This window comes from Clupea harengus, chromosome 10 (assembly GCF_900700415.2).
Source record: "Clupea harengus chromosome 10, Ch_v2.0.2, whole genome shotgun sequence".
In the NCBI taxonomy this organism is placed as follows: Eukaryota; Metazoa; Chordata; class Actinopteri; order Clupeiformes; family Clupeidae; genus Clupea; species Clupea harengus.
Genome location: NC_045161.1, coordinates 25,437,251 through 25,455,097, shown reverse-complemented (window position 1 = coordinate 25,455,097; position 17,847 = coordinate 25,437,251). Strand labels below are relative to the sequence as shown.

The window sequence follows — 17,847 nt, the reverse complement described above, 5'->3', positions numbered from 1 at the left end:
TAAAAAAAATAAAAAAACTCCAATTATTTTTGGTTTCCTTGAAGTGAACTTAAGGTTGTGTAGACTCAGTATTGCAGTAAATGACAGCTCCGAGAGTTTCTTTCTTCCCCTGTCTGTGTGTGGTGTCAGTGTACCAAATTAGGATGCGAGCACTAGTAGACAAACAGACCCCCTTCTTTTCTATTTTCTTTCTTTCTCTCTTTTTTTTTGGCTCCATCATCTTGCTTGTGCTCTCTGTAAACTGGGGTCTGGTAGCCCTACTCGGCCTGCCACTACGCCAGAATTAATGAGAAGCCTAATTGGATTTTCAGAGATTCTCCTTGGAAGGTCGACACAATAATAACACTACTCTTTTTTTTTTTTTTTGCATCGTTAAGAAATGGAGGGGTGAAAAATAAGGTAGGCACTTCTGGGATGAAGATATGGTAGGGAGAGGAAATTAGCTAGCACATTTGACATTGTAGCAATACAAACGCCGGGCGGAAATCAATTACCCACCACTGCCAGCTGTGATGGCTGCGATCTCGCGCGCCTCGGTGGAGACGGATAAAGCAAAAAGAAACCCTGGGAGAATTGTGCCGCGGTGAAGAGTGTGGCGGGTAGGCGGTGACGGTGGGGGTCGATCTGGAACTGATCCGGGCCAAAGCTGACCCAGCGTTATGTTCTGATCCGGGCTGCAGCTCAGAGTACTACACGTTCTGAGCAGGAGATGAGTGTTGAGTTCTTGGGAAAAAGAGTTCCTCTGAGCACACATGGAGGGGATGTGGGGGGCATATTTAAACGTTACACAAGTTTCACCATGTTGAGAGCTGAAATATGTTAACAGTTATCCGACACATTCATACCCGACTCTCCAAACGCTCCAAACTCTTGGGATGAGAACAAGGCTTCAGTTCTGCTTCACATTGTAATGCACTCAAGTAGATCAGATGTGTGTGTAGGTATGTTACAAAAGTAATGACTCAAGAAAGAACACAGTGAAGAGAATTAGAATGAGAAAGAGAGAGAGAGAGAGAGAGAGAAAGAAAAAAATACTTTCGGCAAACAAGTGCAGTCCTGAAATGCTCTTTAAGCCGACGTGGCACAATTGGCCCCCCTCTCCCTCTCTCAGCCATGGAGAATGGCATTCAGTGGCCTACTGACCAACAGAGTTTTTTTTTTTAAAGGCAACAAAATTGCATAAATGAGAAGCCTGTGGTGCACTGCCCCCGGTACAATAAGCTCTTCAGATATGAGAGTTCTTCAGTCCCAAAGAAAAAAAAAACCCTTCGCGGTGAGGTAGTGTTCAACCCTCGCCTCACTGTGTGCCAGTAAAGTGGCCTGTGTCGGGGCCACATGCCCTCTTGAGTGGTGGTAGGTCGGCGAGTCAACGAGCCCCCCTCTCCGCTGGCGAGCGGCTGGCAGGCGTCCTCACGGCTGCGGGCGCGATGCGACGCGGCCTGGCTCTGGAGAAGCCTCCTTCAGGTGAAATGGACTGTCAGTGCTAGCGCCCGTACGGTGGTGCGGTGTCGCTGTAGTTCTCCGTCCACTCCCAGGGTTGTTGAGAGTGATTGAGATCAATGGATACCCGTGAGGGAGGAGGGGGGAGTGGAGATAGATAGCTAGGGGCTCAAGGAGGATGTGTCAGTCATTTGGCACTACATGGCAGCAGCAGTAGCAGCAGCAGCAGCAGCATTCTCCCCCCACACTCTTTCACACACATACACTCACTCACACTCACACTCGCACACACACACACACACACACACACACACACACACACCTCAACCTCTCCTGTAATACACGAGGCACAATTTACCATCTGACAATGGCGTCCAGCCACAGTCACTTCTCTCCATTCCCCCACTCTCCCTCTCTCCCACTCTACCTCTACCTCTCCCTCTACCTCTCCCTCTCCCTCTCTCCCTCTCCCTCTCCCTCTCCCCCCCGCCCACCCCCTCCATGCTCGTCTCAGGCCTGTCTCCTCCTCTTCACAGGAGGCCGGTCCAGAGGTTGTAGCAGGCGGTGTTCACCACTGACTCCAGGTGGTGGTACATGGACACCAGCTGTGGCGGGGGGCTGGTGCTGGGGGGCTGGTTGGCAGGGAGGGGCTCCCGGAACACCACCTTGAGACTCTGAAAGGGGAGGAAGGAGGGGGAGGGGGGGTTATTAATTAAAATCCAGTCATACTGCCACAGTAGCCCTCGCCAGGCTGCCCGTGCTGTTATGTTAAACACAGGGGCGAATTAGTGTTATCAGGGACGGGGAAAAAACGGCTGGTTTGGATAAGGATCTGCTGGTGCACAATGGTGCTTACCGTTTTGCCCGCCTGGGCGTCCAGAAAGACCAGCACAAAGCAGTCCGTGAACTTTTGATTCAGAACAGCCTGAAAGACAGGAAGTGTGAGAGAGAGAGAGAGAGAGATAGAGATAGAGAGAGAGAGAGAATGAGAAAGAGAGAGAGGACAGGGGCCGGAGAGATTTATAGAGGGAAAGAGAGGAGAAGCAAAGAGATTCATAGAGAGAGGGAGAGAGACAGACAGAGAGCGAGAGAGAGAGAGAGAAAAAAGAGCAAGAAATGTAAATGGCACATAATGAAGATCTCTTTTTAAGTCAGGATTTTTTTTTTAAATGTCCACTGCTCCCGTCTCCGCGGTTCATTAATGGTGCTCTGGAGTTTGAAAAAGCCCTCAATGCTTCCTCACTGCAGGAAACAAAGCAGGCTTTTGTTTACGGAGCGCCACACCGCTGCTGGAGGAGGCAGGCAGGAGGTAGGTAGGTAGGTAGGTGGGTAGAGCGGGGGCGGGGGCAGGCAAAGCAGGCCAGGCTCAAGTCATCAGTCCAGGCAATCTCCAGCACCGCAGCCCGTTCTTTTGATCTCCGGCCTCGCAATTACAAAATTAAGTAGGGACTAACCTCCCGACACTCCAGAGGAGCTGACAATTATTCCCCCTTAAGATTCCCATAATCCCCCTTGAGAGCCTCTTCGCAATTTTTTTTTCTTTTTTTTTCTCTTCTCTTTAACAAGATGCCAACACTCATTTCAAAGCACAGAGGTCTGGAATTTGCCGAATTGATTATTTCTTTTTCTGAGAACTTTCAGTAAAGTTCTTCCCCTCTGATTGGAACTGGGAGAGCCGTGGAAACGGTGGAAGTTTCATTTCAGTGAAGTTCAAGGTGACTCCGAAACCGTTGCCAGGGTGCTTTTGCCCCAAACTTTAATTTAAGGAAAACATATCCTCTGAAAACAAGAACAACGCCACAGAGTACAAAATGGAGGGGAATTAATTACAGGACCTTCCTTGTGGATGCTGGTCTACGCTAACCTTAAACTGAATTAAAGTCTGTTACACACTCACACACCTGCACAAACACACATAGGTACTCATTCACACACAGGCACACACCTACACAGGCACACACACACACATGCACGCATAAGCACAAACAGGCATATACACATACACGCCCATATTCACACACAGACACAAACACAAGGGCAAACACACGCACACACACACACACACACACACACACACACACACACACACACACACACCCTGGAACCCCACAGAGTAATTAGGGACTCTTCAGCATCGGTCTTGGCACTCGTGCCTGAAGCTGAAAGGGGACGTTGGTTTTGATGCTGGTGCGAGCGGCGTCGAGCCAGCCCTGACTTAGGGGGAGAGATCGGGGACTTTTAATTTGCTCAAAGCCATTTTAGGATGCATGCCTCTTTCTTCACTACACACTGCGCCATGTTAGGGATAAGCTGCATGGTTGGAGGCTTTTTAATCAAGGCAGTTTGTTTGGATTGCTTGTTTGGCTTTATGAAATCACAAGCTGACACATCACAGTATGAGGGATGACTCCTCAGGCATGGCGAGGAACATCTTCACTTTTGCTAAGATATTAGGAGGAGAAATACCAGTAGGGTTGGACCATGATCTTCAGTGAGTGATTCGTGACTTAATGCCAGTTAAAGGGTGTGAACTCATTTCACTCCCCAAAACACAACCATGTCTGAGACAGGATATGTCAAGACATTTACGTCTCAAGATGAGTCACAGAAGTCAGCTCTGACGCCTAGAGCACATAGTCATGTTGCACGTTTTTGTGCCCCAAAAAAAATGTCAAAACATCTTAAAAAAGTCAAAGCTGATTAGAGATCTTTCTGATGCCAGGGGAGATGATGAAGTTTTGACACAAACTCCATTACAACTTCATTGCGTCATTCCAGCGACTGCTATTGCACTGAAAAGGTCGGAAGCACAGTTATTAGGTAATCAGGTAATTTCTGTGTGTGTGGGTGTGTGTGTTTGTGTGTGGGGGGGGGGACTTTACCAGGTACTGGATGCCGCTGTCGTCCACAAAGTGCCTGCAGCTCTGGGGAAAGCGGGAGAGCAGCACCTTGATGAGGCTCTGGTACCAGCTGGGGCTCATGGTCAGGAAGCAGTCCTGCAGACGGCAAAAACAACCAATCGGCTCGTGTGTTAGTCAGCCAAACAACCAATCGTGTTTCAGTCATGAGTAGCCAGTTGCAGACATGGGTACAAAGAAGAAAAAAAAATGAAGGAAAAACATGCCACAAAACACCTTTTAAAACATACAGTGTAACTAGGAAACGTCACAGAATTAGGACTATATCAGGATTAGCCGGATGTCAATTTAACTGGTCCTTTTCTAACTCGGTCCGGTCCTCTCCGTTTCCTCCCAGATGATTTTTGGGAAAGTACTCGGGGCCCGGGCTGATTTAAATGAACCTGGCCCGGCTCTCTGCTCCTCTTGTCCTGAATAAAAATCATGCACACTGGAAGCCCCCAGAACCATTAGCTCGCTCTTATTAGATTTTTTTAAGAAGTCATTTAAATGGGAGTAGACATTCCGGCCATGATACTGAATTATCAGGCAAATTTCGCATTCTGCACGTTGCCCCCAAATCTGATTTGGAGAGAGAGGAGAAACTGAGGGAGGGGAGGGGAGGGGAGGGGAGGAGGAGGAGGAGTGTGTGTGTGTGTGTGTGTGTGTGTGTGTGTGTGTGTGTGTGTGTGTGTGTGTGGTGGGAGTGAATCTAATTTGAGGGAATTTTCTTGATAGGCGTATCGCATGTAGCCAGGGCCCTCCACCGGGGGCTACCTCTCTCCTTGCATTGTGACGGCCAGCAGCGCTGGGCTCCAGAACGCACAGATTAACATTAGGATTCACACGCAGGGCAGGTCTCAGACCAGGCTCTCTTACATTCATTAAGTGGTTAAATGTCTTGGGGGTTGGGCTGGGTTGGGTGGGGGGCGGTGGGGGGAAGAGAAGAGACCAAATGCTGGATGTAAATGTTGGAGGGGGAATCGAAATACATTTATATTCTGACTGACTGTGAGGGGACTGGGGCTTAAGAGACGCTCGGCCTCCTGGGAACTCAAACTCCCTGTGGCTCCAGGAGGCCGGGGCGAAGAGGGGGTGAGATAGGGAGAGGGGCAAGAAGGAAGAGAAAGTGAAAGAGAGGAGAGAGAGAGAGTGAGAGAGAGAGAGAGTGAGAGATGGTGTGCGTTGGGGGGTGGGTTAATGACAGCGGTGGCATGAAAAGAACCAGTGGCCTATGACCCCCCCAACAGACAGACACACACACACAGACAAAAAAACAGACAGACGCACACATACACACAAACAAACAGACAGACACACACACAAACAAACAAACAAACAAACAGACAAATACACACACACAGACAGACAGACAAACAGGCAGCCACACACACAGACAAACAAACAGACAGACACACACACACATACACACAACCAAACAGACAAACAAACAGACAGACACACACACAAACAAACAAACAGACAAATACACACAGACAGACAGACAGAGAGACAGACAGACAGACAGACAGAAACAAACACACACACACACACACACACACAGAGAGAGAGAAAGACAGAGAGAGAGAGAGAGAGAGAGAGAGAGAGAGAGAGAGAGAGAGAGAGAGAGAGAGATGTTGACAGAAAAAGTGATCCTATTACGGTTGGAGTTAGAATTTGAAAAAGGGCACTTTCAACAAGGCAGGCAATTTGGAAGCCTGTTCCAATGATAAGAGCCACTGGACGTTCTCCCTGAAGTAGAACGTCAGACGCTGTCACTAGCAGCCTCCGTGGGGAATGGAGACGGGAGGAGGGGTGGGGGAACCCATCTCAGACACCTCAATTAGAACCGGAGCTGCCGTAATGGGTAATTGGGGCTGGGGCTCTTGGAACCGGCTATAATGAGGAAAAATTGAGATGATTACACTCTCAAGAACAAGCTAGCAGGACCTTTATTTGAACAAAGGCAAGGGGGTGGGGGTGGGGGTGGGGGGTCAGGAAGTGCCTGATTTCTGCACTGAAATAGATGTTTTAAAGCCACCCGATCCATCTAATCCTACTTGTGATGAACGGGAGGAATGTGTAGAGGAGTGACAGAGAGGGATAAGGAGAAGAAAGAGGAACGAGAGAAGAGAGATGAGAGAAGAGGAGGAGAAAATGCAGAGGGGAGTGATGGAAAGTGGGAATTAAAGGGCTGACTTGTGGCTCTCTCATTATGTGTGTGTGTGTGTGTGTGTGTGTGTGTGTGTGTGTGTGTGTGTGTGTGTGTGGAGTGTGGAGGTGACATGTGCTGAAACTCTGTTTTCCCAACAGAGCTGCCTTCTACTGAGCCTGCTGCTGTCAACCTGCAGACACACACACACACTGCTGCTGCTTAGCGCAGCTACACACACACATACACTATCTGCCGCTCAGCTCAACCACACACACACACACACACACACACACACACACACACACACACACTCAAATATACAAATCCACACAAACATATTTCTAAACACACACACACTGAATTGCAGAGATCTGAAAAACAATGACTCCGGAGGGGTTTTGTTATACATTTTCACATTCAAATTCAGAAACACACACACACACGCACAGACACACACACACGCACAGACACACACGCATAGACAGAGTGAATGTCTATATCCAGACAGGTGTTTTTCCTTCACTGACTCAATATGTGAAATAGAGACTCAGAATAAACAAGGAGGCACACTGTATTTACATATATACCACACAGACGTGAGCACACACACTCTTTTCCAAGTAAAGGGAATATGAGTTTGCATGTTTACATGTGTGTGTGTGTGCACGTTCATGTGTGTGTGTGTGTTCACGTTCATGCATGTATGTGGACACCTGCATGTTAGCATTTGTATATGTTCACAGATGACTTTGAATGCGTGAATGTGCGTTAATGCGTGTGTGTGTGTGTGTGTGTGTGTGTGTGTGTGTATACTGCGTGACTGTGTTTGTGTGTGTAAATTTGTATGGGAGTGCCTGCAGGTTCACATGTGTGAGTGTGTGTGTGTGTGTGTGTGTATGTATGTGTGTGTGTGTGTGTAGGTATGTATATGTATATATGTGTGTGTGTGTGTGTGTGTATGTATGTATATGTATATGTGTGTGTGTGTGTGTGTGTGTGTGTGTGTACAGGTATGTATACAGTATGTGTGTATGTGTGTGTGTGTGTGTGTGTGTGTGTGTGTGTGTGTGTATCCTCACAAGCTGCGGGTCCACCTCTCCCACGGAGCGGCTCTGCACGGCCTGCAGTAGCTCCTCCAGCTCGGCGAAGGCCAGCTTGCTCAGCTTGAGCTTGTCCGAGGCCAGGTGCTCCCCGTGGAAGAGCCTCCTCCACAGGTTGTCCCGGCGGCAGTGGCCCATGGCCTGCTCCACGCTGCTCTGGATCTTACGGTGCGCCGCGTTCACCTCCGAGCTCAGCAGGGGGAACAGAGACGACGGGTACGTCTGGCCCGCCTCGGTGGCGGCTCCGTCCTGGACGACGGCGGCGGGGTCGTCGTCGGAGGCTACAGGGCCGGTGGGCGTGGCGGCGGGCGCCAGAGTGGGGGTGGTGGAGGAAGAGGAAGAGACCTCGTCCCAGAGGTCGGACTCTGAGTCACGGGCGCCGCGGGCGGGTTGGGGGCAGTCCGGGGGCAGGCTGGGGCTGGGGTCGGTGGTGGCGGCGCCGGTGGTGGTGCCGTTACCGGAGCCGGGTGGTACGTGGATCTGCGTCAGCTTCTTGAAGCGGCGCATGTCGGCTGTCAGCCGTGGGAAGAGCTCGCGCTGGCTGGTCATAATCACGTAGTAGCGCAAACTGAGTACACACACACACACACACACACACACACACACACACACACACATGAATACAGACACACACACACAGAATAATATGGTATCATATATATCAGATTCAGTGTCACTTATTTCTAACTCACACACAAACAGACATGCACATACAAGAACACACACAGTTATATGTACAAGAACACACAGAAAAACATAGCCATACAAACCCATACCCACACATCCAGCTGACTAAACTGTTACAGACTGCATGCATAACATTAGCATTTCTGCTTTTGTTCTCATGAAACACACACACACACACACACACACACTATAGCACATTTCTGCTTTGCATGTGCCCTGATGAATCATACGTCAGTGGCGGCTGCAGAGTACTGTTCTCCTCTCCTCCTCCCCCCTCTCACCTCAGCAGGTGTCTCTCTCACACTCTCACACACACACACACACACACACACACACACAGACACACTCTCACCTCAGCAGGTGTCTCTCTCCTTCTGACTGCTCCTCAAACGGACCAGCATTGTGACACACCAGCAGGGACACGTCAAAGTCGTCATGGTGACGCAGGCCGTCCAGGTCTTTAAATGTCCCTGAGCTGAAGGAGACGGAAGAGTGTATGTGTATATGTGTGTGTGTGTGTGTGTGTGTGTGTGTGTGGGAGTGCAGTTAGTAGTTATTCATTTATTAATTTATGCATGAAAGAAGAAAAGACATTTAAGAGAACCCTGCAGACTAGTCTGAGTCCAGAGGGGGAGTGTGGAGCACAAGTGCATGTCCATCTGTGGAGTACACCTTACCAAAATAAAGGATCTTAAAAGGACTACGTACACGTATCACAGGACATTAGAAACACAACACACATTTACAAACAACATTTCTCATGTAGTGGACACTTCTTTATGACATTGAAGTCAGCCTTGTTTGTTTGTTTGTTTGTTGCTTTTTTTTTGTTGATCCAATGTGACTTTAAGTACAGGTAAGGTCTATCTTTTTATTAGTATGTCAGAACCCTGGGAAACAAACACATTTGTTTACACCTTGCTCTACCAGAGGAGCTACATAAACATATATGAATATGTTAATAAATACATATAGAAATATAAACATATACACATTAAATCACAGGCCAGTACACTGAATACTATGTAAAAGAGTACATTCTTCAATGAAAAGGGGATGTCCTTAGAGATCTAAAATCAAATCAAATCAAATGATACTTTATTAGAATGAATTAATGAATCAACTCATTATTGCCAAGGCTGCAAGTCTGAAACTATGTAGAGTGTACATATTACTGCTTTTAAAGAGGACTTCTTATGCTCATTTTCAATGTTCATAATATTATTTTTGGGGTCTACTAGAATAGATTTACATGTTTCAATGATCCAAACACACAATCTTTTCCTCATACTGAACATCTCTATTCAGCCCCTGTTTGAAACGTGAGAGCTTCTGTCTTTAAGCCCACCCCCTTCTGATGAGCCCATTGGTCAGCTCCGCAGGCAGTAACATCGTCACTGGGCAATAAGGATAGTGTTATTACGAGATTACATCATCGCGTAACAGAGTAAAAGACTTCATGCCTGTTGAGATGAAAGAATTCAGGCAGCTGAGAAAAGTGGTTTCTGCGGGAGAGAGTTACTCCCTCTTGCGTGTAATTTGGACTTTTGTAACTTTGCAGACCGTTTACATGCACAATACTATATACACTAAAGGAAAGGGAAAAACAGGAAAAGCACAACAGGACCTCTTTAAATGATGCACGTGTTCAGCCTGTGTTCGCAGATCTTTAGTCAGCGCCCGTGTCCAGTCTGCCAGTCTTTTGGCTGATGGTGTACCCCCTGTCCTATCTGTTCAGATGGTGTACCCCCTGTCCTATCTGTTCTGATGGTGTACCCCCTGTCCTATCTGTTCTGATGGTGTACCCCCTGTCCTATCTGTTCTGATGGTGTACCCCCTGTCCTATCTGTTCTGATGGTGTACCCCCTGTCCTATCTGTTCTGATGGTGTACCCCTGTCCTATCTGTTCTGATGGTGTACCCCCTGTCCTATCTGTTCTGATGGTGTACCCCCTGTCCTATCTGTTCTGATGGTGTACCCCCTGTCCTATCTGTTCTGATGGTGTACCCCCTGTCCTATCTGTTCAGATGGTGTACCCCCTGTCCTAGCTGTTCTGACACTCCTGGCCACTTTATGTTTGCCTGTGCTGCTGCTGTCACATTTCTGCTCGTAGTGAAATTTTGCAAATGAAGATGCAGTCTGTAATGCTGACGCAGGCACTCTGCAGAACAGGTTGACTAACGCCAAATCCTCCAGAGTCTGCTGATTAAAACGTCCTCTGCCTGCTTTCAGCTGCTTTGGCTTATAAACAGGAATACTTCTGTGTGTCTGAGTATGGGTGTATGGACAAACCCTTACTGTACAAATGCACATCATACATTTGTGGGTGCTTGCAGGTGCATTTGTGCGGTGTGAGAGTGTGTGTATATGTGCATTTGTGTGTGTGCATGTGTGTGTGTGTGTGTGTGTGTGTGTGCATGTATTTGTGTGTGTGTGTGTTACCTGTTCCAGAGGGCCACCAGGGCGTACTCGTGCAGGTCTGCGCTGGGCCCCTTCTTGCTCTCTGCGGCCGCTGAGGCTTTGGACATGCGCAGAGGCTTCATGCCGTAGGTGCCAGCGTGGTCTGTGATGTAGTTATACAGCTGGTGGGCTGTGATCATGCCCGTTGAGATGGAGAAGCTCCCTGTTATGCACACACACACACACAAAAAAAATCGATAAAATAAGTGTTGGTAGATGATGCCACATACACACTGAGTAAGGTGAGTTTGGCTGCATATCTCCAGTATTTTCACATTTCTTGCACTTGAGGACTCATCCATGTAGCAGCACTGCGGAGCCAAAAGTGGATTTGTCCCACCTGAGAAGGGGTGTGTGAAGAGCAGAGAGCCTGGGTGCCAGAGCACAGTTTATCTGTTTACCCGCCGTTAGGCACACTCAAAGCCCACACACACACACACACACACACACACACACACACACACACACACACACACACACACACACACACACACACACACACACACACACACACACACACACACACACACACACACACACACACACACACACACACCTCTTCGTGGGGTTTGTGCCAACTCAGCACCCAGGGCCGGTGGAATCCCTTTCATGAATGTTTTCAGGCCCCGGTCTCTGTGCTTCCTCTGGGCAGCGCAGCAGCTTTCCCCAGGAGCCCCCACTCCCACCTGGGACCTCACCATTCCAGATCATTCTCTCTTTCCCCAGGAGCCCCCACGCCCACCTGGGACCTCACCATTCCAGATCATTCTCTCTTTCCCAAGGAGCCCCCACCCCCACCTGGGACCTCACCATTCCATTTCATTCTCTCTCGGGTCACCATGGCATTTATCAATTACAGTGCCGATCGGGGATTTCACTGATTTAGCTTTTTACTTTGAAAATTACAAAGCAACAAAAAAAATGCTTGTTTTTTGGGGGGGTTTTCTAGCAGCCTATCAAAAAGTTTTTTTCACCCAGTTAAAAGACTTTTCACCAATTTCAACCAAGAAATTAAAAGACTGATTCTTGACCTACTACGTGATACCATTTGATACTATGGCGAAACGCTACATAACTATAGTCTCCCCCCACCCCCACCCGTTGACCCCGTACCCTGGAAAACGTGGTTGCGTCCGAACTTGGGGATGTCGGGGTGGTGTCGGATGAAGTCCTCCAGGAAGCCGGTGAGCTGGTAGCCCTGGCGCAGGGTCATGTGTGAGCCCAGCAGGTACTGGTGCACCACGCGCAGATGGAAGTCATAGCTGAAGGAGTGCACGTGCATCAGGTCCCGCACCTTATCACACTCCTCAGTGAAGAGCATGGAGAGCTGGAGAGAGGAAGGAAACACACAGACACACACACACACAATATGAAAAACCAACCAACCAAACACACACACACACACACACACACACACACACACACACACACACACACACATATATATATACGAAAAACACACACACACATACACACAATCACACACATGCAGACAAACACATACACACACACACACACACACACACACACACACACACACACACACACACACACACACACACACACACACACACACACACACACACACACACACACACAATAACAGTTACAGAGTAATAACTCGTACAGAGATAAAGGCCTAGAGAGATGACCCCGTTCACCAATCGTTTTCATTTCCTACCCCAACTGGTCCAATACCGGTCCAATCCCCCAGAAGGGGCGACCTTGGCGGAATCCACCCCGGCACGGTCACGTCGACCAGCAACACCAAGGCCCAAAATCCGCCTCAGCCTTGTCGGCTTGTGCTGTAAAGCCAGTTTGAGAGGCACTCTTTCTCCAGCCTTGATGGAACCCCCCCACCACCACTATATCCCCTCCACCCCGTCAAACCCCATTCTCCAGCTTTCCATAACGCACAATCTATTTACGTCAATGGAGTTCACTTTAAGTGCTTGCCGACACCCCCCCCTAAGTCCTCCCACACACACACACACCTCCCTTATTCCACTCCCCCACCTTGGCCCCGAACTCTCTGCTGTAAGAACCTTTTGTAGGCATCAGTGATATCAATCAGCTTCGGAGTTGTACCTTTCTTAATTAAGTCAGACATCAAAGAGTCGGCTTCCAAAAGCATTAATAGTGAATGCAAGTGATTGCATTGAGAAGCTAAGCCAGGGAGTCATTACCACACAATAAGGTGTGTGTGTGTGTGTCCATGTGTTAGTGTGTGTGCATGTGTGTGCGCGTATGGGTGTGTGTGCTGGGAGGAGGGGGATGGTGTGTGTGGTGTGTGTGTGTCTGCTCTAAATACTATTACTTCAGCTGCTTTCATCTTGACCGTTTGCCTGGAACAAATGCAAATTGGTCTTAGGAGTTAGATTTTGATATTTATTTATATTTATTTATTTATTATTTAAAATGCGACCAGATCCACTATGCTTTTTGTCCTTCGTTTTCCTTTTTTAGGGAGAACAAAATATGGCGTTTTTCCTCAGCTGAACCTTTGATCACTTTTGTTTTGAGTGAGTTCTTTCTCCCCATCCAACTTTTAGATCAGCTGCTGGCAACCAATTTACAAGTTGAGTGATTCATCTAGAATGAGGGGGGGGGGGGGGGAGATAGGAAGAGAGGGAATGAGAGAGAGAGGGGAAAAAAAGAGAGAGAAGAGGGAGTAAGAGAGAAAGAAAGGGATAAAAGAAGAGAAAGAAGAGGGAGTGAAAGTGTGAGAGCATGAGAGAAGGGAAAGAAGAGAGTGAGATGAGAGAGGGGAGGGTAGACAGAGAGATAGAGGAAGAAAGAGAGAGGGAGAGAATGAAAGGGAAAGACTGTTTCCCTCTTTGGTCTAGCAAACAGAGCCGTGGGACTTGCGGGCGGCAGGTTCTGGGATGCGGTTGTGAAATGTAAGTAAAAATCTAATTTGGACATCGGCAGCACCGCACCGTGGGGCCGGGTCGACCCGCTGGCGTCAGGCCCCTCGCCGCCGCGCTTAGGGAGAACCTAGAACCCAATTAAACGCGACCTCCGACCCTCGTCAGCGCACGGCTGGCAGGCTGGAAGAGCACGAGCCTCCGCGGCGGGAGCGCCAAAAACACACACTTTGGATAACACGACGGCGGCGGGCCGGGTTCAAACCCAGAGAGTTAATTGCGCCGGCGTTTTGTAGCGCGCCCCTTCGCTGTAATGCGTCTGGTCTGGTCTGCCCTCAGACATGAACTCATGTTCACCCTCACAGACCTTCCTCTCGTCACAGCCAAGCCTGGGAACAGATCTGGCTATGACCCGCGCCACATCCGTCCCAGAGGGGTGGCTGGTTATTAGACCCAAGGCATGTTTTTTTTCTGTGTGTGTGTGTGTATATGTGCGTGCGTGTGTGTGGGAGTGAGTATTCTTGTATGTGTGTATATGTGCGTGTGTCTGGGAGTGAGTATTCTTGTATGTGCGTGCATGTGTATGAGTGTGTGTGTGTGTGTGTGTGGGGGGGGTGATAATGAGTGTATGTGTGTATGTGCGTGTATATGTGCGTTTGTATTTATGTACATGTGTGTGTGTGTGTGTGTGTGTGTGTCTGCATGTGTGCTCACTCTCACGAGAGACAGCATGTGTTAGCACTACTATGGGGTTTCACATACTGTTTATATATATATATATAAAATGGGGATATATATATGTCACACTTTTCCACTACTATCTTCACCATCATTATTTACATATTTATCATCGCTGTCGTCATTGTCATCACCACCACCATTACCACCATCACCATAACCTGTGTTAGGCCAAAGGCTATATTTAACACAAGCATTCAGAGCCGTTTCATGTGTGTCTGCAGTGTGGTGTTGGGTCACTCGATCCCAGCAATGCTTTAACAGACCTCAATGGCGGACAGGAGGGGGGGAGAAAGGAAGAAGAACAGAGCACCAAGGAAAGAAGCAAAGCTTCACTGACGACCACAGGAGAGAGAGCGACACAACACGCTGGGAAGGCAGAAAGACTGGCGAGGTGGCACTCTGTGGAAGGACGGCATCAGAGCACCTCCCAAAAAGAAAGGGTGGAGGCCGGCCTCGAGGGGCCTCCCGGACTCCAACGCGATGAGAAGATGGAAAATCAGAGCCCATGCCCCACTCCCCCTGCTTCCCAGAAGCCACAGCACAGAAGGGCCACAGCGGGCTGAAGAGAGAAAGGGTTTGCGCTCGACCCCCACAGTACCCTCCATTTTACTGCAGGGGCGACTGGACATCGGAAGCCATCTTAGGTTCTCACAGGAGATAGAGGAAGCCATCTTAAATTCTCACAGGAGATAGAGGAAGCCATCTTAAATTCCCCAAGGGAGCAGTGCGGTTGGGGGGAGGGGGGGGGGGCATGGAGAGGTTCGGGCAGCAAGCAGAAGGAAGGCAGCATACTTACGGGTTTTGGGGAGGTCGGTTGGAGGGGGGCGGGAGTAGAGGAAGAATAAGATGAGGATGAGGAGATGGGGGGTGTGGGGGGGTGGGCAAGGAGTGAAGCCTGATTGGTGGGAGGCGACCCCGCACACCAGGGAGTGCTGTAACATACCGCAGAGTCAGAGCCAGAGCTGGAGTCTGGGAAGGGCCGGCTACGCACTTTGGTGAGGAGGGAACCCTGATGGAGAGAATAGATGAGATGGGACTGGGTGCACACACACACACACACACACACACACACATTTAGTCTTTCTGTCTCCTGGACACACACACACACATACACACATTTAGTATTTGTCTCCTGAGTACAAACACACACACACACTTAGTCTGTCTCCTGGACACACACCCACACACATACACACATTTGGTATTTGTCTCCTGAACACATAAACACACACACACACACACACACATTTAGTCTTTGTCTCCTGGATACACAAACACACATACACACATTTAGTCTTTGTTTCTTGGACACACACACACACAGTCTTTCTGACTAACTCATACACATATATACACATACACAAACACACAAACATATAAGCACACACCACCTCCCTCTTTCCCCAAAAATCACACACACATAGAAACTCACATACACAATGAAAGAGAGAGAAGCACACACACACACACACACGAATAGAGATGAAAAGAGACTGAGAGCATGAAGAGAAGAGGCACAGACCAGCAGAGACACAGAGAGACTTGTCACAGGTCAATAACACATGAAGAGACTAGTGTGGGAATGCAGACACTCACAAGGACACCTGGGAACACACAATGGCTTCACGGAGGAGAGGTTGCACAAGAGTATGAGAGTGTGTGTGTGTGTGCGTGTGTGTGTGTGTGTGTGGTGGGGTTGGCCTCAGTAAAACACCAAGTGCGGAGGGTCAGTGGCTCAAGCCGTGATTGGATCATTTGTATCGAGCGAACAGCACTGTGCCATTCAACTGAAGAGAGAGAGCGTGAGAGAGAGACTAGAGAGAGAGAAAAAGAAAGAGAAAAAATGGCAGGGTAATAATAAAGCACAGCCTTCTCTCTCTCTCTCTCCAATCTTTTCTGATTCAATTGCCAACTCTCTCACCTCACTCACTCTCCCTCACTCTCTCAGTCACTCATTCATTCATTCAATCAAGCACACTCACAAACTCAAAACAAAACCCAAAACTCAAAAATGCAATCACTCAAACACACACATTTACAGGCACACCCACACACACGCACACACACACACACACACACACACACACACACACACACACACACACACACACACACACACACTTTTTCCTTCTATTTCTTTACACACACTTCAACTTATTCTAGAGTTACCAAGACTCTTGGCATAATACGGAATTATTTAGTGATGCGTGATGTTATACAAAACGTATAGCCGTATGGCATTATTTGTGTACGGAGTGCTGTTATCAGCATATCTGTGTTTTTGTCAGCACAGGGGGGTGTGTGTGTGTGTGTGTGTGTGTGTGTGTGTGCGTGTCTGTCAGAGAGAGAGAGAGCGATAGAGAGAGATTGTGTGAGTGTGTGTTTATGTCAGTATAAGGTTGTGTGTGTGTGTGTGTATAAGTGTGTTTTTGTCAGTGGGAGGTTGTGTGTGAGTGTGTGTGAGTGAGTGTTCGTGTAGAATTCCTTCTGCTGCCAACATGTCACTGCAGAGAGCTGGCCCTTCTCAGTATGCAGTGCATCTAGTGCCTCTGTGCATCTCTCTCTCTCTCTCTCTCTCTCTTTCTTTCTCTCTCGATCTCCCTCCCTCCTTTCTCTCTCTAATTCTCCCTCCCTCCTTTCTCTCTCTCCTTTCTCCCTTCCCCTTTTCTCTCTCGCTCCCCCCTACCTCTGTTCATCTCTCCTCTCTCATTCATCACTCATTTCCGCTCTGCATCACTCACTATCTCTCCCTTCAACGCTCTCTCTCAATTTCTCTTTCTCTCTCACTCACTCTCCCACCTTCTCTATCTCTCTTCATCTCTCTCTCCTTCCTTCCTCCTGTCTCTCACTGCATCTCTGTATTTTTGGGTCTCCATCTCTTTCTTTTTTTTCTCCGTACCTCGCTATGCATGTCTTTCACCACCGTGTTTCACGGCCGTTTCAGTACTTATGCTATCTGTCTTCACACTCTGATAGCCATCGCTCGCATAGATGCTATGAGAAGAAACAGTCTGCTATGTTATCTGGTGGTCTGAAGGGACGGCCGAGGAGACAGGCATCCTTGCCAGCCAATTATTTTGTGTGCAAACACACCAGTGACATTCCCTCATATTCAAAATGAAGAACAACTTAGCAAGAACTGCAACCTTCCCTCATTCAGCAGTTTGATGGAGTCTCTGTTGTCCTTTCTCCTTCTGTTATTCTCTCTCTCTCTCTCTCTCTCTCTCTCTCTCTCTCTCTCTCTCTCTCTAGTCCATGCCCTCTTCTTGCCATTCTCTATCTATCTATCTATCTCCCATCTATTTAGCCCAGCACTGAGTGGTCTAAAACACTGAGTGCTGACCGGTGACCTTGTGCCTGCATGAGGTAAACAGGCGCGCTGTGTAAACTAGGAGAGTCAGAGGTAGAGGCCGAGGCCATCCTGACTACCAGAGGCTCCTCTCCAGCAAGTGGGAAACACCCACATAACACCCCCTATTTATTAACAGCAACAACAGTGG

At 48.5% G+C, this 17,847-nt stretch overlaps 1 protein-coding gene across 6 annotated transcripts in view; it reads right to left on the bottom strand.

Moving 5' to 3' along the window:
* Window positions 1–1,921: 1,921 nt before the first annotated feature.
* The window catches only part of szt2 (SZT2 subunit of KICSTOR complex), a 93,851-nt gene continuing 77,925 nt past the window's right edge, over window positions 1,922–17,847 (bottom strand). For 4 of the 6 annotated variants that reach the window (XM_042708935.1, XM_042708937.1, XM_042708938.1 and 1 more), the window contains 8 exons: window positions 15,144–15,356; window positions 11,853–12,066; window positions 10,722–10,902; window positions 8,632–8,754; window positions 7,572–8,160; window positions 4,323–4,436; window positions 2,297–2,365; window positions 1,922–2,114 (listed from right to left, as the gene is read on the bottom strand). In XM_042708935.1, the coding sequence (XP_042564869.1) occupies window positions 1,971–2,114; window positions 2,297–2,365; window positions 4,323–4,436; window positions 7,572–8,160; window positions 8,632–8,754; window positions 10,722–10,902; window positions 11,853–12,066; window positions 15,144–15,356 (1,647 nt within the window). In that variant the 3' untranslated portion in view covers window positions 1,922–1,970. The remainder of the gene's footprint in view (window positions 2,115–2,296; window positions 2,366–4,322; window positions 4,437–7,571; window positions 8,161–8,631; window positions 8,755–10,721; window positions 10,903–11,852; window positions 12,067–15,143; window positions 15,357–17,847) is intronic. The other 2 variants (XM_031574568.2, XM_031574573.2) reach the window with 2 other exon arrangements.